Consider the following 24888-nt stretch of genomic DNA (forward strand, 5'->3'; position numbering starts at 1 on the left):
GGGATTGTCCAGCCTGGAAAAGAGAAAGCTCTGGGGGGACCTTAGAGCTCTTTCCAGTACCTGCAGGGGCCTCACAAGCAAGCTGGAGAAGGATTTTTTACAAGGGTAGGTAGTGATAGGACAAGGGGCAATGGGTTTAAGCTGAAAGAAGATCAACCCAGGTCAGATACAGAGAAGTATTTTCTGTTAAAGGTGGTGAGTGAGTCACTGGAAAAGGTGAGAGGCTGTGATCAAAAAACCACCAATAACAAAAATCCCAAAGGGATGGCAAAAATGAGGCAGGTGGATAAAGAAGTAAAATTTGTCAACTTCTTCCTTTTCCAAAGTTTTGAGTTCTGCAGTTTGGTGTTTGAGGAAAATCTTAAGCCTTCAAATTTGAACATAAGCATTAACTTCTCTTTCAGCTTTACAAGAGAAACTTCAGCCCTGAAAAACTAAGCAAGTATAAAGGCAAATAAACTGTAAACCAGTTTGGATTAGTAAATATATATACAGTTGTATTTTGACTACCTTTACTAGGACATTAGAGAAAATGGGCTTTTTAAAATTTGTTTCTAAAAGGTTGCAGTGACTTAAAAGATTTTTATTTGTTTGATCCTCATAACTTCTATGACAGCAGACCTCCTCAATGTGTTTTTAATGTCTATTTCAAGATTTCTTTAATTTCAAATGACTATCTGCTTCTCTCATAAAAAGACATTCTAAACAGTTTCCTCCTCTTCAGCCCTAGAAGGGGCATCATAGAAAAGAAATTGCAAAAAAAAAAAAAATTGTGAGTCCATGGAAGCAGTTTGGTTAAGAAATCACTCTTGCAGATCTTCTCATGTGTCCCAAGTGCTTTTTCTCACTGCTGTGGCTCTGCAGGAGCAGCTCTGCTGGCCCAGACTCTGCTGCTGTCACAGCTCAGGCAAAGTGTGAGTTCACTGCTGACATCCCGACTGGGAGGTCTCTGAACTGCCTCTCTGCCCCTGTGTTAATGATTTGTGATGCTGTGGATCTGGAGGCACATCAAGAAAGTATTTCCTTTATGACTGTTAAAATGAAATAGACTGACTACTTTCTCTTCCTTCTCACAGATGGCTGTGGGCATAACAAGACTTCCACACTTGGCTAAACCAGTATTTTTTACAGTATTTTTCCACCAGGAACAGAAAGTGTTTCCTGATGATTTGTTTGCTGCCACTCTGAAGAAACACAGTATTCCACTTTGGGTAAAGTCACAGTTTCATGCTTGGATTGGCTCTTGAAGGCACTGACCCCTTTCATTTGAAGATGACCAAACTCAATCCTGTAAAAAAAGCTGATGCAGATTTTGAGGACTGCTAAAAAACTCCCATGGCTAGCCTGGACCTCTGAGCCTACAGGAACTGTCAGTTCTATCCCAGCATGTGTGTAATCCTGTAACAGTCTCCCTCTGAATCTTATTTTTTTATTTTTGCCAAGGTGCAGCTTCACTTGGAAACATGACATTTTTAGGGTTTTTAACTATTATAGCTTGGGGTGACAGTAATTAACCACTGGAAATTAATACACCTTTGACTTCCATGAAAAAATAATATTTCTTCACTACAAAATAAAAACCTTTGGGAAGAAGTCACCATAGCTGCATCTGTTCAGACATCACAACTACTTGATGGTCACTGAGCACAGGGGAAATTGTTTTACAAACCCCTGGGGGTTGCTGAAGGAGCTCTAAACAGCAGCATCCTGCAGATGGAGGAACAGCAATACTGTAATTTTTTTTTTACCCCAGGAAGTACTTGCCCTTTTGTCTCACACTGCTGCCTGACTTTCCTAACAAAAGTCTACTTTTTATTTTCATTTCTGACTATTTGTACATCTTTCTGTCAATCGTTCAGACTCTTGTAAGATTTTTCAAAACAACTGCACAAGTAGACTGGGTTTAAAATATGAGGGTGGTGCACATGTACACATACAGCCCTAGTGGTACACAGCAATAATTACGAGTGCTGCATGTGTAAATCATTTACAGCAGAAACAAATAAAATCACTTTTATTAAACCTGTTTATCACAACCCTTACGTTACAAAAATAACTTCATAATAATGTTGAATATTAAATGCAAAAGTAAAACAGTTGTACACTGCTCTTAAAATAACATTTTTTAGTGTTTTATTTATATTTCTATGTAAAGAAGCTGACCCAGATCTGTTTAAGACTATGGGTTGGCCTTTACCAACTATATTTAGTTCTTCTTGACCTGAAAACATATGGAAGGAAAAGTACATTTTAAGGAATTCAGTTTCATCTAGGCTAGGCTGGTAACAGTGAGAATTTCCACGCTGCTTAAGAAGGAAACCAATACAAGCCTCAATCCATTTTAAGTAGAACAATTACTAATTTTAAAACACAAAACCCAAACACCAGCAACTATTTGGAAACTTTGTGAACTGTTTACTTGTCCTCCACATCTGCTATCATAGCCTCAACTGCATTCATTCCAGTCCAGCTTGCTGAGGATGCTCCCTGTGCTTTCAGAACCATTGCTGGTGTTGATACTGCCGAGAGGAGAGAAAATCATGCTGTGCACTGAAGAGGTCTGTTGGGGACAGAGAAGATGAACTGATCACTGTGCTTCATTCATGGACAGCAGAAATTATCCCACTCTTTTAAAACATGTCCAAATCCAGTTACAGGTCTGATTATTCTGCAACAAATGCAGTCTATTGTCTCTTAATGCCCTCCCACTGGTGTCTGTTGCCTGGGCAGACAATGTGTCTCTATGGTTGTTAAAAAGAACATTCAATTTCAAGGCTCACAAAACTGCATTTGTAAAAAAAAATAGCATGGTTCTGCTGAAGCCCCATAATTTATGACTCTCTGTATCTATCTGACCCACGTATTTTGAATAGAGAAGCACATTTTAGATAAAGCAGAAGTAAACAAAATATTAAGTGGCAAGTATCAAATAGTTTATAGAATAAGTAGGTACTCTACCTGGAACATGGAGTCATGAGTATCTTGAAGTATTCTTTGGATATCATCAGGCACAGTCCATGGACTCACCACATCTCGATCAGCGTCAGGATCAACATCTTCTGTCTGAACTGCAGTGGCAACCTGAGGAGGCTTTTGTGTTGAGCTTCTGCTGACTCTGCACTCAGCAGCTGAGGAGAGAACAGGCCAACCGTAGCAGGGTAACTCGTCTTGCACTTTTCACCTCAATCTCTTGAAACTCCTTCAAGAATAGAAGCTTCAGGTTCTAGGAACTGAAGCTGTGTGTAAATCCATGTGAAAACTGCAAGCTCTGTCATCTAGAACTCCTGTGGGTCTATGGTGAGAAAAGGCTGCTGGTTCCTTCCAGTCTCACGCTCTGAACTGCCCTCCCAGGGCAGAACACAAAGTGGAACAGGACCATGCATGGCGCCTACAGCTCTGTGGTGCCATCCTCCACCAAAAGCACATTGCTTCCTTATTGGCAAAGGACTAAACTAAATAAATTCTGAATTTATGCCTCTTCAGAAGACACGAAACCCTTAGCAGTGATGTGATATACTGGGAAAACAGATACAAAAAGGTGCCAGGAAATCAGAGAAAGATCAGCCTGAATATAATGTTTAAAAAGTGAATATATGGAATGGAGAAAAATTACTTTTCCACATAAGTAGAGCAGATTCAGGAAAAGTGCCTTTCTGCTTATTATTACTTCTGCCAATTTCCTATACTGCCAAGTCAAATACATTGACCTTTGACTGTCCAAACTATGCCAATAGTATAATTCTGGTGTAAGGCAGAATAGAATCAGGCTGCAGTATTTCCTAAGTCTCAGAGTGATTCACTTCTAATTCTTTGATCAGAAATTCTGCTGCTGTTAACAAGTACTGTATCTGCTAAAGAATTTGATTAGGAACAATCTTCTGGGGATCCAGACCAACAAAGACAGGCACGGGAAAAAGTACCACTAAAATCCAAAGAGGATTTTTTGTTAAGCTTAGTCAAATTTTTCCATGCTAACATTATGACAAAATGATATATTAGACGGCTATTATACAGAGGATAACAAGGACAATTCCTATTTTAATGAGCTTGGAAAATAATTGGCATAGAAAAGTAAGGGAGAGGCATAACTCTTGTATCCTGGATGGTAATTAACTTTCTCTCAGTGGGTTTGAAATGAAAGATAAAACTCAAAGCCTCTGTCCCTTGTGATTTCATAACACGTGTTTCAGGAATTCACCAAAATCAAGCACACTTATTTCAGTAATCTTGAAATTGTCATCTGGCTAAAACTGTTCAGAAAATAAACAGAGGTGATATTTCACAAGTTTCTAATTAAAAATACTTTTAAGTGGGGGAAAAAAATATGAATTTTACTCTTCTAAACAAATTTTGTATCTGCATCTTATTCCCCCCCTGTATTATGTAGCACTACATCATTGTTCTGTGTAACTTACAGTGTCTAAACGTAACAGGACAGTTTGTAGCATTTCTCAGTCTTCTTCTGGAGGTACTTTTCTGAAGGAGCATACAGGCATTTCCTGTAAAGACAAAGTAAGCATTTCCTTTTATAAATGCAGATCAAATATACTCAGAGATGCTTAGAGATTTTCATCTACAAGTTTGCTGCCTGGATTACACAGTACTCTTGCTATGGCAATTTATAGTATGCTGGATTTAAAGAGAAGTGATAAGAAAAGGTAACTCCCATCATTCTGCAAAACAATAGCAGCAGAATTGCAAAAGCCTCAGGACAGGAAACATCCAGGATTATAAATTTGATTTTTACACAGATATCCCTCCCAAAAATCCAGGAGTCACCTGAAGATCCTTTTCAATATGAACCTTCATTACCGTTCTTACCTCTGGACTCTGTAAAACCAAGAGCTGGGGTGAAATGTTGTACTTTTTGACCAAAACCAGGTTTGGCAGCACTTCTGCTCCTTTCTGCCAGAACAAGACTGTTCAAATGCCCTCTGCAACAAGACAAAAAGAAATGACACAACAAATCTTAAATACTTGCTACTGTGTACCATATACCATTCCTCAACTCAGACCTCACAAGGCATATTCAGAAGAGGCATAAAAGCCAGAGAAATCACAATCAGCCCACTTTGCTGAGGACCAGCATCACCAGAATCACACTGCTTAGGGGCCAGTAAGCTTCACCAGAATCAGAACTGCTGCAATCACAGTGAAGACACATCAAACTGGCTTTACACAGAACCTCTTTAGGTCCAACAAAACTTCTTAGTTAGTAGTTCCTTCCACTCCTAAGTGGATTCCTGCATGATGTTCCTTAGCATGTCTGATTCTGGCTGGGCTGATGCACTTAAACTTCCCCTGGACCCCACCTGCAGGCTCTGCACAGCACTGACTACCTTCAATTTAATGTTATATCCTGGAACTGTAACTAAAAAAGACACTGTATTGAAAAAGAGAAGCAGAAGTATTAAATTAAAGGATTACCTAGTAAGTACAAAGTTCTCCCTATTATTCTGAAAAGCATAAAATTGTATCTATAAGAAGAAAAACTGCAATGTAATATACACCTGTATTTCACATATACATAGCATTAATACCATCAAACTGAGTAAATGTATCAGTCAGTTCATAACACACAGATACAGCCATCTTCTCAAAAGGAAATAAGCAAAGCGTGGAAGTAAGAACAAGTAAAATCCTAAGTAATGGAAAATTAACAAGAAAGAGAACAAGTCCAGAGTTTGCAGAGCCGAATTTTTATTCGCTGCTAGCCTGTTGTTAGATGCTTTCAGGTCTATATTTCTAGTTATAGTCCAGTGGAATTCATGGAATCACTAAGGTTGCAGAGGACCTCCAAGATCATGTACAACCTCTGATGGGATTACAAGCCTGTCAACCAGACCCTGGCACCAAATGTCACATCCAGTCACACCTCAAGGGATGGTGACTCCAGCACCTAACTGGGCAGCCTGTTCCAGTGTTTATCCACGCTTACTGTAAAGGAACTGATGTTGAGTGGAATGGATTAGGACACTGCTTACAGTTGGGCTAACTCCTGGGTTTGCTTATTTGGTGCTCCAAAAGGCATTTTTAAGGCTCCCTCCAAGATTTGCAGTACTGGTTTTAACAAGCCTGGAACAGGGACTTGAGAGTCCTCTGATCCAGACAAATTGTATCTTTGATTCCACCAGCATATGACTTTTCTCTCAAACCATTCCTGTCTAAACTTGCTACAAAATTTGGAGGTAAAGACACCAGTGGAACACAACAGGTTTAATGCTTAGAGTGTTACCCTGTACTAGGTGCCACCTTCCTCCTTCTGTAAGCTTGAGCTGATCTTGTGCTGGACGATGTCCTGTGATCACTTGCTCGTGATGCCACTGTTTCAGACGACATTTCATTCACCAGAGAAAGTGCCTGCGATACTCTGATTCTGTAATGCTCTAACAACATGGCTCTGTGAAGAAATAATATTACACATTACCTAATGCTGTCACTCATTTCACCACAGCTGGCTTGTGAGTACTGTAAGGCTACATGAAGAGTATTTTTTACAAGATTGCACAGAAAATATACTAAGCCTTTTAAGATATCATTAGCAAAAAGTTAGCACATTTCTTACCTAATTGTTGGGGAAAGAAAATAAACAATGATATTTGGAAAGCAACAAAAATAGGCAAAGGATAAAAATGTTCAGAGTTTTCCTAAATGGTAAAGGAAACATTAATTACTTATTCTTTTGGTTGAAATTTCATTCATATCTGAAGTTTCATAAGCAATAAAGTTAAAACTATCTCTACAACTTTCTCAGGAATGGAAAACTAATATGAAAATAAGAATTTAAAAGCAACTTACTTGTCTTTTTCTTCTTTCTTCTTCTGGAAGACTCTAATATCCTTTGAAGTAGGATTATGATGCTGTTTAAGAAAGTATAAAGATCTTTAATTATGTACTATGGTCTCATTCCAGTCTCTCACTCTCACTTTACTTGACTTGAAAGTTACTGCTTAAGAAACTCTTCAGAAAAGAAAACCACTATGAAAGAATATGGCCATACCAGGAAATTCAAGTAAGATTGTCTCTATAATTTTCCAGTCTCAAAAAAAATACTGAAATCCTACACTCACATGTTCCATACTTCATATGCTTAAAATATTAATATTCCTAGGAAATGTCCTCACAGTCAAACACAAAGTTTCAAATGACCTCACCTCCAGTTTCCCTAAAAATCAGTGTCAACGTGCAATCTTGTCCTGATATATAAAACTGGACAAGATTGCACGTTGACCTGTGTTTGCTAGAGTACAATTTGAAGTCTTTAATTTTTCTTTATACCAAACCCAAACCATCTAGTGAAAGCTGGGAATCCCTACACTAATGATTTCAGGAAAACAGCCCATAGCAAAAGCATCAAGTGTATATTAAGGGGTTGACAACACAGGAAAGGGTGAGAAGCAGGACCCATTTTTCTTAAATCACTTCTCTCCACACATGTACAGAAGAATATCCCAGGTCAGCTCAAAAAGGTTGTTTAATCTTTCAGAGGAAATACTTTATTTCACATAGATCTGTTACTCTTTCTGAAAGTGAATACAATTGAATTATTTAGTCACAGGGAACTTGCGTATGTTACAAAATTGCTTCTTGGAGTTAAAACAAGCAGAGCTTCAGCCTGGAATTACCTACAGCATATCCTGAATTCAATAAGTAGAAAGTATAGAAATATATTTGGTGTTGTCATCTCCTGTAGCTCTAGAGCTTCCTGTGACTCAGCAGGGTCTTTTCAGGTCCTGAAGGCATCCAGATGGCAAATGCATATTTTAAGAGTTAATACTGATTGAAAAATGTCTTCTGAACTGCTTTTGTATGGTTTAAAAATTTTTCTAGTATTTCCAGCACAGAAAAATTTCCAGATCAGGCATAAATATGTTTTTACTAATTAAATTTAAAATTTAAAAAATTCTGTGAGTGGACTGTTCATTGAAACCAGCCTTCAGCAAAAATTTCCTAAGACACTTGACATACATGGCATATTCTAGCTTATCTGCTAACCCCTTATGATTTTTGTATGCACTCCAGTGTGGGTAAATGACAGAGACAACTGCCCTCAGTAGCCTGCCATGTTTGAAGGGATGCTGGCATCTGAACTCCACTTTTTACATTCCCTGGGAGGTGTGTGGGAAGATGAAACAAGGTGTAAACACATCATATGAACAGCTGGAGCTATCACTCCCTTAAAAACACATCTCTCATCAGTGAATGTTGCAGCTGTATCCATCACAGTTGAGAGCCACCTGCATTACTTTGTAATACACCTGCAGCCAATGGTCACCACTGCAGCCTGTGAAGAACACAGGTGTATTTACTTACCTGACACAACTATGGCCAGCTCCAGTAAAATGAAATCATACATGTAGAAACCATACATTCCAACAGGAAAAAAACCCCAATCACTCCCAGCCTTTCTATTACCTAACCTGAATAAACAACACTTGTATAATAAGTAACAGTTATTCTTCAGTACACCTGTTATTCTTACCACATTTTTTCTCAGGTTAAATGGATGATGTTCTTTCTGTCTTTGTTCATCCAGTTTCTTCAAATATTCTCTCATTCTTTCCTTTTGCTTTCTTTTCATCCATGTTTGTATCTCTTTCCTTTCCTTTTCTGTTCTTTGAGAATGCCCAGAAGCAGAATCAAGAACTCTGAGGGCAGATGTAAACAGGAAATTATCTAGCACATGCTGTAAATTGTAAACAATGACAACTACATGATATAACAAAAATACTGAAAACCCTTTAAAATTCTGACACAGCTGGAAGCATAAGTAATGAACAAGAGGGGAAATTTTCTTTTGCAAAATTCTACTACATAAAATCCTGGTAAACAAGTAATTTCCAAGACATCTTCTAAAATTTTTCTTGCACTTATCTGCTACATTCAGATAATAGAACTAGACCTTAAACTGGTGGGAACTGTATCACCAATGCAGCAGATTGGTGACCTGAACAGCTGCATTATTTTATCTTGCCAGCAATTGATATTCCAAACTGCAGTAGAAAACACCTGTCACTTTGACCTCTCTCATGAAAGAACACAGCTGATTTTATAACTGCCAGTCAGGAAGGTGTAGAAATTTCCAGAAGGGAGGGTAGCATGACAGCTGGAATCTGGGGCTGGAAGTTTCTGAAACTGCTGTACCACTGGCAGGAAACTTGTATCTTTCAGAACTGCTTTAAAATACCTGAAGGTCTGAACTGAATCTGCTGTATAAGAACAGTGTGCTCCAGCCTATACCTAGCAGAGGAAGGAAAAAACAAATGGGAAGGAAAGAATTTCAAAACCAGAATACTAGAATTAGTACATTTGAGAATAATGCCTAGTAGGTTCATGGTGATTAAAAGCTCTACTAGTCCCATTAACATCAAACCACATACTTGCTTCCATTGTTTACAGGGTGTGAACTACAAGAATAACCAGGGTTAAAATGATTTAAGCAACACACAACAAAAAGCCATGGTATTACCTAAAGGTTTTCTTAGCCTGCGTTCTTGCAAAGCCAAGCTCCAGCAAAGAGGTGTCACCTTCCACCACACAATCATTCACCACATCAGTAACATCACTCGGACCAGTAATTTGCAGGGGATCTTCTAAAGAGCTTGATGTTAGGTAGGAGAAAAAGTTGTTACTAAATTAATGCTGAACATTCCCACAAAAACAAGCTAAACACCTTCCTTTTATACTTAAAACAACAATATCCAGGCTGTTTTCCATAGAGCCTTTGGAATGAATACTCTTTCCCCACATCTCCACTGGGTTAGTACACTTGAGAGAGCTTTTGATGAGGACAGAAGGAGCAAGATCTGATTGTCCCATCAGAAGGACGATCCACAACTGAAATGCTTGAGCTCTGCTGTGGTGTGTGAACATGGTTAGCCTAGCTAGTTCACACACCTGATAGCCACAGGAGGCTGAGCCTGGCAGCCAGCAGCACCACAGGGTTTGTATTGCTGCCCATGAGGAGATAAGGTTAGAGGGTGCTGCCAGTTTCAATGGTACCCAAATATCCATGACCTTTTGAGCAAGAATCAGTGTCAGTGAGAGCACAGCTTCACCTAAATTCTTCCAATTTCTTTCCTCTCTTTTAATCAGTTGCTCCCAGTAAAAAACAAATCTCATTGTTTAAGACTACAAGCTATCAGTGTCTGCTAAAGTTTTGCCTCACACCCATACTCCACCTTATGTAACCACTTCCTAATCCACTTCAGTCACAACAACCAGTTACACTTAAAATACTAGAAAAATAGAATAAACCATTGAGTTTACTGCTATGCTTCAAACAAAGCAATAAAAATGGGTAATGGAGCAGAATGACCAGGAAGAAAACAAACTAACTACTCTTTTCTACTGGCTCCAGAAGACTAACAGTAGCTAAAAGTAAAAATATATGTCAGACCATTTTATTTAATGCATAGGCTCTTTACAGTTTTGAAATCTCCAGTCTGTTGCTTTACACTTCTCACACTTTAAGATTTTAAAACTTCTCACACTGCAAGACTTTAAAAACTTTCTGGTGATAGCTGGTCTTCATGGAAAACTACCCATAGCAGTTTCATGTATTTTGCTGAAAAGGTGGTTTGCAAATTGAAGAAATAACAAATGCACATAGACAAGAGCCCCATCTACATTAACAGCTCCAATACATTTAATTAGGAAAGAACTTCAAATGCTTCTAGAGCTTTTGCATGAAGTAAATCCTACAGGCACCACAAAAGTCAGAGTAAATGTCTGAAATTAGCTAACAGAAGGGGTTTTATTAAGTTTGAAAATTAATGCCTTGATTTTTATAAAGTGATGATTCCACCCTGACAGTCACCTTTTTGGTAAACTGTCAATAACACCAGTCCCAAAATACATACCCAAGACATATATCTCTGCATATGTGAGAACCTGAAACAGAAACAATCCTTATTAGCAATATCTTTGCACTTGTACATACACTAATCATACATATGTTAAACAGCCGGTGGGATAAAATATAGAAACAAGTCAACCTCAATTGACATTTGACAGCTGACATTAAAAATAAATTAATATTGTACATAAGCTTAACAGCCTACAAGACAACAAGTCACTGACTGCCAGGTGAGCACAGAGGCTCCAGAGAACAACAATTAACAGCTCCAGGTTTTTGTGGGCAGTTTTCCTAGGAAGATATTGTCACTGTTTACAGTTTTCTCCCATGATCAACAAACTGGAAATAGTCTGTTCCAATTAATTATACAGTGTTTCTTGGAAAATTAATGATTGACACTCACTTGAGGAATCCAGGTATTCAGAAGAAGCTTGGAATTCAGAAGATGGAATTGAAGAGCAGTATGGCTGTCTTGGAAGGAAGAACACCACTTCCTCTCCTAAACTAATCTCTCCATCTCAAAAAATTATAGTTTTAACTTAGTATCACCTACAGTTTTCTTAGCTTACAAGTTTATACTTAAAAAACAAGTTTATACATAGAAAACGCTATTACTGTTTTCAAAACTTAACTGGGTGTGTGTACTATTTGAGATTCACTTGTGCTGTGTACAGACACAGGAACCACATTTTAATACCTTTTAAGACAGATTGCTGTAAATATGGCTATCAAATGCACATTCACATGTACAAAGCACATACCACTTTTGGGAGCCTGACTGCAAGCAATGCAGGCAATACACAGAGAAAACAACACAACTGCATTTTTAATCTCAGGCAACAAATTACTTGCAGAATATTTTCCCTCCTCCTTTTAATGCTACCACAGTCTTTATAATTGCTAAAATCAATTTACCTTCAGTATTCAAAATTATTAGACATCATAAAATAATCCTTTAAGACATAGATAGTAGTTATTGTACACAGAAATAAATCAATCGATTTTGCTTATGTAGACTGGATTTAAGAGAGATGTCACCTCTCTAGACATAGGTAGTTGACAGAGGTGTCAAAACAGCTTTTGAAGGAAGCTTTGAGTTTTCTGTGATATCACATTTATATTCACTTAGGTAAATAAGTGCAAATCAACATAGTGACGGGCTTCAGAAACAGACCCAATGCTGACTATTTTATTTCAATAACAGTGAATTTGAGTGCAAGTATGACTCACTGCTGAACTGTTTTCAAAGCTTAGTGATACTTTTATGCCATGTGCTCTTTATCAGAGCACATCAACAAAGCCATTCTAAATAATGCAATCTAGAAAGGCTCATGACTTTAATGAGCTCACTGGCATTATGTAACATTTTGTGTAACAGCCATGAAGAAGTATTACAGCATGAAGAAAAGGTTTTCTTATTTTTAAAAGATGCAAAGGGGAAAAATACACAATAGAAGTTATACCAGAAGGTGATTTCAGGCCACTGGGAGACTTAGAAGCCAAGGCTGCAGAGGCAGGAGAGTGTGCATCCACTGTAGTAGAACTGGGCACAGGATATTTCAAGTTGAAGCTTTCCTTTTGGTCATCTGTAACATCTTCAAAAATCATGCCTGACAAATGATGTTCTGATTCTGTGGAGAAAAAAAACCCGTACTTAGTGTAGACCAATGGCAAATCCTCACAATGCAGAAACTATGCCTTCTATATCTTGATTAGTGGTATTTTAAATTTATCTGTTACTTACAACAGCTCAGACCTGGATCAGCTGTGCCTCCCTATGGAAGGAGACTTCCAGGACTGTGCTGTGTGAACCAGTCCTGTGCACACAAAGAAAATGACTGGACCAGGAGTTGCTCTGTGTGAGTCTAAAGGACATCTTAAATATCGTCTTACATATGATTACAGATACAGTCATGATTTGGTTCCACCACTCAGCTCCGTATTAACTCCATAAGTAGATCAGATTATGTTCTTGGCACTGGCCAGGAGCTATAAGTAGGCACTACACAGTTATTTGTTAAATAAACTATAAATAATACATCTGCTCTAGTAAATATTTAAGCTGATACAAGATTTCAATAAAATCAGAAGATATTATAACTCAACATTCAGATCAGCTACCTTTTATTTTATTTGTTTCTGTGGTATTTTTGGTTCATACTTCAGTAACACCTTTGGTAACTAGAATTTATTTAAGATGCATATTCCATGGCAAGTTTATTATCCTTCTGTTAATTGGACACATACCAGCACCAGTGACTCCAGTAGCTTCAGAGACTGCAGGATGAGCACCAAGGTCTGAATCAGCATCCATTTCAGAATCTATCAGCTTCACTAACTGTAAGTGAAACCCAAAAACTAGGTAATGATACTTTCTTCAAGGTATTTCTGAGACTTACACCACAGATATTTATGCAAAGTCCACTTTAAATATATTTTTCTTGACTGAATGTTTTGAACATTTTAATGCAAGTTTTCTGACTGAAAACAAACAAAAATATTCAAGAATCAAAGTAGCCCAAGTAGATTAATTTCATGCGAGAATTACAATTTTCTGGATACTTACTTTGAGGAAAATACATATAAACACTATTATTTGTTTGAACAGTTTTACTCCTACTCCTACTGATCACATTATGTTTAAAGTAGCTGAAGTTTTCCAATATATATTTTATCTAAAACCCAGATATTAAAATACTTCCATCATCTTCATAAGTCTGAAGTTTCAAACTAGAAAATGAAAACTAAAACTAACCCAGAGTGAGACATTTTACTGAGCGTTAATCTCAAAAAGAACAAATCTCATAACTGACATGTAATACATAAGAAATCGTTATAAAAGGAAAGACCAACTAGTATGAACTTAAAAAACAGGGGAAAAAAGGGGGTTTTCTTCAGGATTTGGCTAGATACCCGGAAGCTTTAAGATCCAGATGCTATGAAATGCTGAAACATTGGTCCTGAAATACAGGATATACCAAGATTTTTTTTTCCCTACAGTGGTCTTTTAAAAAATCTGACTTAAATAACAATCTTGATGAAGAATAGAAGTGATTAAATAATCCACCTGAGCGTAGTAACTGTGTGTAGTGACACAATGAGGACTTTACACTTCTGTGAATCATAGAATACCCTGAGTTAGAAGACACATAAAAAATCCATCACAGCCCAATTTTATTTTAATTCCATATTAGGATTTATAAAGATGGCAAAAATGCAAGTATTTTATGAAGCAAATTGGATCAGGTTCCAAAAATAGTCAAATAGTATTTTGCAGAAGTACAACTGCAGAAGTCTTTGCCAAAAAAGGTCTCCTGCCCAGCCTGAACTCAGTTACACAAAAATTAAATATGTTCTGCCCATTCACTAGTAACATCACCATTCTACCCAATATTTGGTCCACTGTAAACAACCATGTCAGCCAACACGTTCAGAACTAAATATGGAAGAACACTGTATATACATATATATAAAAATTTTATCATAACATGGATAATATATATATTATATATAATGTTACAAACATGTAATAAACATATTAGATATATTATATATAAAAATATTATTTTCAATATCTTTCAACGGATACTAAGCAGATGTGAGAACATATTGTTCCAAAATGGAAGTTTTGTCTTTAGTTGAAAAAATAAACTGTTTAAAAACCAACAGTCAGCACTCACCATTTCGAAATTTCTGAAATCTTGATCCATATTTTCTGCTATGATCTCTAGTTTCTGTAATTGCATATCCATTTCCTTCTGCTTTGTGGAAAAGTACTCTTTATTAATTAGTTTGGATTGAAGTCCTGAAGAAGGAAGAATTCCTCCATGTTCATGTGCTGTGTTCCAAGTTAAAATATCTGTAGCAGAATCTGACTTATCTTTCTTTTGCAATTTGTTTGACACATTCTTCTGATGATCATCTTAAAAAAAAGGAAAAAAGAATGTACCAGTATCACTAAATAAGCCACAAGCAGCTGCAAATAATTAGGCATAAATACCACCCAAACCTAACAGGGTGTTTTAGAAGGCAAGAATCATTACAAAAAAAGTCAAATGTATCAATGTTTATGTTTAAGACTAAAAAGCCATGAGGTTAATTGGGAAAAGGCTGCAGATTTTCTGTGAGAGTATTACAACAAAAGAGTGGTATTACTTTTTCTTGGATTTAAAACTGAAATCATTTACCTTGCTTCTCAAGTACTCCAGGTGGAACTGCATTAGTAACAGAAGCTGCTCTGTGATGAAGTTTTGCAGTAGATGGAATTTCAAGCTTCTCATTCTGCTGTGCAGCAATTATCTCTTCTGCAGACTCAGGTTTTATGGGCAAATTGCTAAGGATGTCACTGTCTTCAATGTCAGTCACACTGATATATTCCCGTTTATGCTAAACAACAAGATAATGAAGAATTGTACAGTATGGGTTTTGAATAAGTTGCTTATAGTGCATTGCTCACCATTACCTCTTGACATTTGTAGATGACAGACTTTGTTTTGGGAACAAAATAAATACAATCTTCCCTACCATATTATACAACTGACTCATGCAGATACAAAGAACCCAAACTCACGAAGACAAACAGTATACTTAAAAATGCATTTAAACCATATGTACACTAGATCACTAACCAAATCAGGTGCATCTGACAGATGGGATGGTAAAGGTTTCTCACTGACTTCAGTGGGGAAACTCTGGTTTAAATACATGTCTGGCAGTAGTATCTCAGACGAACTGGATGATTCTACAAGGAAATAATAGTCAGGAATTTATTTAGTAAAAGTCACAAAAATTTCAGACTATTAAGAAACAGCTCTGCATTCTCTAGATGATAAGAAAAGCATTGAATAAGCTGCCATCTAGACTTCTATTAATATCTAAGTCCCTCCTACTTAGGTAAAAATAATCTCCATCTTTACTTAATCCAAAGAAATTAGATTACTCAAATGAAAACCTCTAATTTAACTATCTCAAATGAGTCATGTGATATAGTAAAATTATCTTCAAACAGAAAAACACTGTTGCATTTTACAATAATAGAAAAATTTGTTTGCTCTCTTAGTACCATAGGGAAAATAGTTGGGTACTGAAATCTATGTAATGTATTTATGGAACAAGGCTACTGCAGCTCAATTTCATGTGATCTGTTTTAACACCCCACTGATCAATTAACTTGATCTACATTACACTAAATCTAAAGATTAAAGTGGGCACTAAAATCAAGCTAAAATCCACAAAATAAGGATTTGGGTATCAAGATGTCAGATAAATTAGCATTTTACCTATACCCTGCATTAAGCTGTCTCAGGTACAAAACCCACTTACACACAAAACCCATGTTAGAACAGTAATACTTTTACAGACTTCCCAAACAACAAATGAAATGGAGAAAGACTGCAGCCACACCTGATGCAGGAACAGACGTGACCAGCTCATTTTTTTGAAATTTGGAAACCTCATTTCCACCACTGATCCCCCAATCCTGGTATGATTTGAGCACTTGATCGGAAGAAAAAAAAGAAGACCAGAATGCCTATGTTTATGTAAAGATACCAATGGCATTATCTGAGTGTACATTTCTGATTTGCCAGTTTACAATCAAAGAAAAGTGGGGGAAGAGGAAAGGAAGCAATTTCAATCAAGTGTGAAACATTGTCTAAATTGCATTTTGATAAAGTCAAGTTAAAACAAGCTTTCAGAAAAAGTCACAGCAGGACTGACTTACAGAAAGCATGAGGAGACTCTTACATAATTGCATCTGTAATATTTTTAGTTATAATTATTTTAACTACTGCTTTCTAATTTCCAACTAGAAATTATTCCATTGTTTTCTGGTTTAATTATTTTTGAAACAAGAAAACTGAACAAAAAATTGCTTCCCCTTTACAAACTTGCGGCATTTTGAAAACTGATCGAAGAGCACAACTAATCAAGAAACAACACTAGTAACAGTTGGTTTCTGTAGATCACCCATGTAGCATTTACCTGGGCTAGTATTAGTACTTGCATCTTGAGTTTCTGCTGGTTTTTTTCCTACAGAAGCCAAATAATGTAGATCTGCTGAGGTAATACTTGCTTTATCCATTGCATCTAAAATGTGGTAATACAAAATAGGTGTCTATTAACAATATAAAAATTAGACACCTTTGAAAGCAATAATACTAACTCACAACTAGAGGCCCCAACATTTTCTTATTTGCATTTATGACAGATAACTTGTCTAAGCATACCTCATAAATGATTCCAAGAAAAATTCATGCTACCAACTTTATGTGAATAAACAATGGCACTTACAATGTTACACTGACTTGAAACCAAGATTCAGTTTAGATATGTGATATTAAATTAAATATTTTAGCATGCTGAACAGTAATAGTCTGCTTCACATTCTAAAAGGAGTAGAGGAACATTCATGACATGTATGTCTTAATTTCTTTATTGCTGTTTCTACAGAGTTTGCATTTCTTTAAGGCCAAATTTCAGAGAATGAATTGCATTTTGTTCCATGACAGAACTGAATATTGTAATGAATTAACATACTATATAAAGAAAGAAATCTTTCCACAGGCCTGGTCTTCGTATTGTAGGCTAGAAATTTTGCATGCATTGAATTTCTTTTACAGGAGCTCTAAATTTTGTGTAATTAGAATATGCAGGCAAATAATGTCAGAATAATATCTTTTCAAAATACATTAAAAATTTAGAATTAGAAATGTTTACAGAATTCACTGTCAACCACAGCTAATGAAATTAACTTGACATACTGTTATTATTTCATTAACTCTATTGTTTATAAACATAAATACAAGATTATCACTCATTCTGAAGAAAAATTAAAATACTTCTAAAATTCTGGGGAAAACTATTCTGAATCTTCAGATAATTTGTACAACATCTTAAATTTGCCTGCACCTCTCTCCATAAAAATTCCAAAAAAAACAAGTATCTCCCAAAATTTCTGGACACCTGTTGTACATCCTGAAAGGTCTGGGGAAAGATCCCTTAAGGCAGAAAGCTCAATTGCCCACAGACCACAATATCCTACTTTTTAACACATAGATTATAGTAGAGTTTTACTGTGAATTCTAACAGACTAATGCTTCTTGATTTTTTTTTTTGAGTACTCAAAGCATTAAAAAGACTTGTACTTGCCCATTGACATGAAAAAACCATCCTGAACATAAGATGTCGAATTTGGTTTGTGATCCTAATATAAGGAAAAAAAGAACCATTTTTAAAAACAGTTCCAGTGTAGATTAAAGGCTTTCTTGTTGATATTAACTATCCAATATACCTCATATGAGTAATGATTTGGGGGGAAAAAAAAGAACTGTCATTTACTTCTCTCAATCCGTGTTTTAATTCCTCTGATCTATTCCAACTTAGAGGAATTTACTTACTATGTAACATTATTTTATATACCTTGGGATGACATGCATTAACACAAATTCCTTAGTCCTCTTCAAGTTTTATCCTACCCCTGAACATCTCCAGGTCTGGTGAGGGTCTCCTGCTGCTGTGCTGCAGTGAAGTCTCAGAGAAAGTATGGTATGGATCAGAAACACAGCTCTGGGCAGTTGGTACTTGTAAGATAAACCCCAAAAGAACCAAAAAGGCCTAATCAAAACCCAGCTTGATGAAGGCTTTCTTTTTTCAGAGTCTGGAGTGAGAAAAAAATGAGATTCCAATGCTGCACATCCTTACTCTTATACTGTCATACATCCATGCTCACATGGAAAGAATAATGCCTGGGTCACCTGTCCTATCATTAGTACTAGGAAAAATATATTTTCTTTTTCGTTTTTAACATTATTTTATGTATTTACTACAAATGTACATACAGACTTATATCCTATCAAAACAGACAAGTTCATGTTCCAGGAAAAGAAATAGCAACCTTCAAATCCTTTATAAAAATCTATCTCCTGTTTACAGAAAATGCAAGTATATTAATGAAAAATATGCATACTGTTTGTAGAGTCTGGAAGAGAAGTATATTATTGTTTGGCTTATAGTTTTCTCCTTCTTTCTTTTCTGCTAATACTTGAATGGAAAAAGGCTAAGAAAAAAACATAATTCTATACCCCAGTCTCTGATTCAGTAGCCACTGCTGTGTCACTAATACTGATGACAGAGTCGTTTGGACAGAAGGACACGCTTGGTTTCTTCTTATCCTCCTTCTCTTTCAGTTGTTTCTTACTACGCCTCTTTTTACTGTCAACAAATTACAAGTAAAGAGTAAGAAGTGCTCTGAAATAATAACAATACCTATCATTGTTTTCTAGGAAAGATTACTATTAAGAAATAAACACTGAAATAAAGATCAGAAAAGATAAACAGCTGCTGCATGTTGATCAGTTCAAATCACATTTTCTGCCTGCTTGAAACTTACATAAAAATGTTGTAGAACCCATACAAATACCAGCAATTACACTCAAATCTATTGTCTAATAAATTACTTAAATTAAATATTACAAACCACATAGTATTTCACATCTATATCTTGTGTATAATTAATTGCTACACAAAGTGCCAATAAGAAATCTATAAGAAGCAAACGTCAATTACACAGCAGTTTTCTAATTACTAGGTGACAAATAGATTACACAACAGTAACTGCAGCTTCTTCTTCAATATGTGACAAGTAGATTATATGGCAGCAACTACAGCTTTAAGCACTTCCACAGATACTATTAAAATCTATTCTTAACCCTATCTGCAGTAACTTGTTTAGCAAGTTTTCACTTTACAAGTGAAAAACTACTCTCGAGCCCCTGCTCCACAATGTCAGAAGCATCATAACTGAAAGAAACCAAGTATTCTATTCCAGAACATTCTATCAGCATTTTATAAGAATTGAGCAAATATATATCAGCATCTTAAACAAACTGTTTCAACTGTGTAAGTTATAAATAACATACTTATAAAAAAAATCTCAGCTTCAGCAGGAATTTTGTAAATCACAGTCTGTATTAAAACAGCCTACATATTTAATTATCCTGAAAGAGCATATAATCCTTTCCTTTTTGAAGATGACAGTGACAATATGCAGCCCAGACAATATTAGCAGTCTACTTATATTCTCTATGTAACTGAGTGAAGCATTTCATAAAGAATGTACAGCAAAAAATAGGCAGGAGACAACAAGACTTTAAAACACAGACAGTGGAATGACTACCTTCCTATTGTGACTCTTCTTCCTATAAATCTCCTAAGAGCTGGAACTCCTCACACCCTAATGACACACTTCTGCTGTGTCTTTACGAACACTTACTATTCTATTCTCTGCTGAGAGAATACATTCCCTCTGATACCAAAGCTAGAAGGTACAGGTTACCAGTTAGTCTGTCAAAGTGAAGTTCTACTTTAAAAATATGGCTTGCCTTTTTCTTTTGCTCTGCACATCTTTAAGTTCAAATGGTCCAACGTCAGTTCTTAGTAGCTGGATAGGATTGGCTTGGTCTTTTTGAAAGGAAGTACTGGGCACAAAAAGATGCTTGTGTCCTTGCTCAAATGCAATGAGATCTCGAGGTGGGATGAGGTTTGTTGCCTAAAAGAGTTCAGAGAGAGAGAGGAAGACAGAAAATGGGGAGGGGAACCCCAGATTGGCTGGAGAAAGTAAGTCCAGTTTGGATTTCAGTTACACAAATGAAACTCCTGTAACATTTTCTTAAGAATATGGAAATGGAATATTAATAGCATCAGACCAGAACCCCTGCCAATATGTACATGTATAAACTATTTTCTGAAAATTAAGAGGTATGAATTTTCTACACAGAGCACATGAATTTTATCCATAGAACATATTTCACTAATATTTGCATTTCTTATGTAGGTAGTTCAGGGTGAAGTTAGGAACCATCCAGTGTAGACAAGGACTGAAGAAGCAGTTTTCAAGGAAAAGCATTTCCATTCTCTTCAACTGGGATATGCAAGCATGTAAGTGTATAAGAAATAACATTTTTCAAAACATCAGGTATTCAGCATCTGTAATATTTTCTTACTAAGCTTTTTGCCATTCCATTTCTGCCCTGCAAAAAAGGATTTTTCACCACATTCTATTTCTGTAAGTAATTCTATTATAAGCTTTATAGGAAAATACCCTAGTTTTTTACCATATAAATATTGTCCAGTATTTTAGATAGTAAATTCTTTACACTCATTAGCAGTGGGCTGAACATTGATGAACTATGGAATATAGAATCAATCTAATGTAGTGATAAACACTTTCAGGCTTGCAGTCTGCCTCATACTGACATGTCAGTAAGCAGGTACCCTTAGTTCTAGATCCCTCTTGGTACCTGTGCTGAAAAATTTCAAATTCAAAGTCTCTAAACATGAAATTATTTGTGATGACTAAGAAACCATGAAACTGACAAAACACTACAACCTAGAAAAATATTTATTAAAATCCAGTACCTTCTTTTTCTGAGGTAAATTAATCTGAAGTAGTGCTATTCCTGCACCCCACTGTGTTCCTCTGGTGTCAGCAACCTTTGTTGCAGGTTTAACAGGTATTAAAGTAGTAGTGATTGGCTGCCTTACAGCTGGTGGAACTCTAGGTACTGGGTCAAGCAAATGCAACAGTGGAATGGCAGCCACGTTCTGAGCGGTTGGTGTTTTGAGCACATGCACATTTTCAGGAAATTGCAGCTGAGGTGAATCTTCTGGCTGTCCTTCACACTGATCTGAATTCAGATGTTTGGGAGGGACCTTACACACTGTTTCTGCCCATCTCTCTTCTTCTTCATGCTTTTGCCTTAAAGTCTCAGGGTTGTATCTACTCCTGTGGAAATTTTCCTCTGCTTTACTCTTTCTTGGTGTGTATGATGACTGATGGTTCTGTAAGGAATCTGATGAACTCCAAGCTACTCGTGGTACTGGAGGTGGCCTGGAAAATGCTGATGACATTTCTGTTAGATGTAAAAATGCTGGTTTAACATTATAATTTGATTCAAGCTCAAGCAAAGGAAATCCATTTGAGTAACTATTTTTTTTTTCAATAGGAATAAGCTTCACTTTTTTCTGGATGCCTGAGGAAGGATTTAGGAGATGAAGTGGTTTAGCAGGCACTGAAGAATGCAAATCTTGGGATGGTGACATTAATTCTGTTTCCTTGCTGTTGCTTTCAAATAATGTCAAAGAGGCACTCACATCCAGATGATTCTAAATAAAAGCAACAAAACAAATACTTACATATCAACCATGGACTAAATACACACAAAAATAGTTTTATCTACACCAATCACTACTAACACATTTCCTAACTCAACAGGATAGATAACATACCAGATAACAGTCTTCATAAACTACACTTTTATATACCTACTTTTATTTGACCACTGTTGCCTTCATCTTCTACATTCTTCCTTGGATGAAAAACAGAGTTCTCTTGACCAGTTTTTCCTTTTTCTTTTTGAGAGAACACCTCTGTTTTTGGAGAAACATTGCTTTCAGCAGCATGTGCAGGCTGCCTCCCTGCCAGGTGAACCGACTGATGCTGCTGTAATACTTGCTGCACATTTGGCACACTGGTAAAGGATGACTGCACTATTTGCATTAAACTCATGAAGTTGATCTGCTGGAGCTGAATACACACAAAATCAAAGTTAACAATGCCAGTAACTTTAACAGAAATCTTAGCAAAAATGTCTAAGCTATCTTGCAGCTGCTCACTATTAGGTGATGAAATAAACAACATCGCAGTAATGGAATGATTCAATAATGATTAATTTGTATAATTGTTTACTGTATTGGACTTCCTCATGAGATGTAATAAATACCTGCCACAGACAGGTTATGCTAAAGCAAGATGAATATCTTCAATTTTTTGTGAAGTTTCAATAAATGTAAGGTCACATAAAATTGGCTCAACGTACTACCATCACTTAAATCCTAGACTAGTTGAAAAGCTATTACAGCATAAGAATTTTTCCAAATGTAAACTATTAAAGGACATTGACTTATGTGAGCTAAAACACACTCAAAGATCTATTATTATATCACTCATTTTCTTGAATTAAAAGAGTTAAGTCTAAAATAAATTTCACAGCGCTTAACATGGAACTAGGCATCTCTTTAAAGAACAGCCTATGCTGGTTTTGCAGTGGAGCCACCCACGGAAGTGTTTTTTACTCGGAGGAGCTGCTGAGGGCTTCCTCTGTGCCTAGCAAAACCAACTGCTGGCTAGCTTTGAGAATAAGCATATTAATGAGCCAATTAAAAACTAGATCTGCCTCTGTGAACACACATGTGAAAACGAACAGACCCTGGGAATTCTCTCTCTCCCTTCTGGCTTGGGAACAGGTACCAAGGCTGGCCTGGTCCCTTGTCTCGGCAGGCTCTGCTGCGGTCCGGGGGCAGTGGCTGCCCTGCACGAGGAAGGGAAGCCATCGGCGCTGGGATCCCAGCCCTCCCCCCAGTGCGGGTGCCAAAAAAATCCCCAGAGGCAGCTCTGTAGCTGGAATTGAACGCAGCAGAGGCTGGAAAACAGCCATGCCATGCAGCCAAAGCAGTGCCTGGCATTCTAGCCTGGGCCCCAGAGATTCCAACACAGCCCCAGCGTGGCTTAAAAATCCATCAGATCCATCATTGTGAGCACTCTGGACACACCTGGCAGGGATCACGTGAGCATCTGCAGGCCCCCAGCGAGATCTTAACTTTTTTAGGGCATAGATAAGACTTGAAAACCTTCAATCCTCCCTCAGATGAGAGAAAAGGACAGAGTAGAGACACAGAGAGAACAACATGAGACATGAAGGTCAGTGAGAAGAAGTCAAGTCCCAAATGAGAGGGTTGAGGAGATGCCTCAGGTTTGGACTGAAATCTTCTTGTAAGGCTATGAAGATATAATTGATACATCAGACTCTTCTTCCCTGTAACTCATTGGAAGTATGGGGGCATGAAGTGTTCAATTTGTAGATATAAGCACAGGTATGTGTGCTATAGCAAGCAGATGCTGAAGTAGTTGTGATCCCAGGAGAAATTTGAACAGAGAGAGAAAAAAATGGAGAAGACCCTTTGCCCCAAGGGAGAGAAGAAGACCTCTGCTCCCAGAGATGTAGATCCCTGAAACAGATAAAGATCACCTTTGCTGTTGAACACTTCATCCTTAAAACAGTAGCCCATAAGTTGACACAGCTCATAAACACAGCAGTGGGAAGGCTGCAAAAGATGGGAGGAACTCCACAATTGCAGATTTCTAAGCAGCTGCTATTCATGGACATTAAAAGCCATGGGAGACTGTTTCTTGTGGAGAAGTCTGTGGCATGGCAAGGGCAACTCCCCTCCCTAAGTGAATGGAAGAAAGACTATTCTAGAGGTGATAAACTGACTGAATTGTTTCTGTACATTGTAAGTGAGAGAGAAAAGGTTGTAGAGGGGAGGAGAACTATTCTAAAGGTTTTATTCTGATTCTTATTATTCTTTCTTTGAGTTACTGTTAATAAAGTTTTCTTTATACCCTTTTAAAGTTTTGAGCCTGCCTCGCCTTCCACCTAATCCTATCTCACAGCAGGAAATGAGTAAGTACATTCTAGTGGGTGTACTGGTATTTAGCCAGCACTGAACCAACCAGACACAGAAGGTCCTTAAAACAGTAACTATTTCCATTTTTTTAACAACACAGTTAGTACCATGAAAACTTAAAATAATTAGATGCCCTCACCTGAACTAATTTAAACATTTCATCTTGCAGCATCTGCCTGACAGTTTCTGATGTGCTTGGTTTCTCTTCTCTAGGGACTTCTGCCTTGACTTCTTGCTTCTTTGCACAAACAGAAGTATGGGAGGCAAGACTTGACACAGAAGACACAGCAGTCTCAGAAGGCTGAGAATCACTTCTAGTATCTACACTACTTAAGAAAGAAAAGAACAAACTATGAAAAACATTCAGAACATTCAAAACAGCTATACATGTTGTCTTAAATCAATCCAGAAAAATTTTAAAGATACCTGTGTATTTTAAAAACGTAATTAATTTGTAGGAACAACTAAGTAATTAACAGTGCATGATCTTGAAGAGAGAGCACGTA

The 24888-nt window shown here is 36.9% G+C and overlaps 1 protein-coding gene across 1 annotated transcript in view; it reads right to left on the reverse strand.

Moving 5' to 3' along the window:
- Positions 1–1971: 1971 nt before the first annotated feature.
- The window catches only part of CPLANE1 (ciliogenesis and planar polarity effector complex subunit 1), a 58167-nt gene continuing 35250 nt past the window's right edge, over positions 1972–24888 (reverse strand). The window contains 24 exon segments of the mRNA XM_085566482.1: positions 1972–2457; positions 2459–2560; positions 2959–3128; positions 4416–4499; positions 4822–4934; positions 6236–6400; positions 6799–6860; positions 8483–8648; positions 9470–9601; positions 10863–10893; positions 11262–11375; positions 12322–12489; positions 13106–13196; positions 14539–14780; positions 15046–15244; positions 15487–15599; positions 16262–16354; positions 16841–16945; positions 18008–18062; positions 18940–19069; positions 20239–20405; positions 21275–22021; positions 22185–22442; positions 24522–24732. Coding sequence (XP_085422608.1) covers positions 2416–2457; positions 2459–2560; positions 2959–3128; positions 4416–4499; positions 4822–4934; positions 6236–6400; positions 6799–6860; positions 8483–8648; positions 9470–9601; positions 10863–10893; positions 11262–11375; positions 12322–12489; positions 13106–13196; positions 14539–14780; positions 15046–15244; positions 15487–15599; positions 16262–16354; positions 16841–16945; positions 18008–18062; positions 18940–19069; positions 20239–20405; positions 21275–22021; positions 22185–22442; positions 24522–24732 — 3760 coding nt within the window. The 3' untranslated portion in view covers positions 1972–2415.

Source organism: Lonchura striata, chromosome Z (assembly GCF_050655825.1).
Source record: "Lonchura striata isolate lonStrDom1 chromosome Z, ASM5065582v1, whole genome shotgun sequence".
Classification (NCBI taxonomy): domain Eukaryota; kingdom Metazoa; phylum Chordata; class Aves; order Passeriformes; family Estrildidae; genus Lonchura; species Lonchura striata.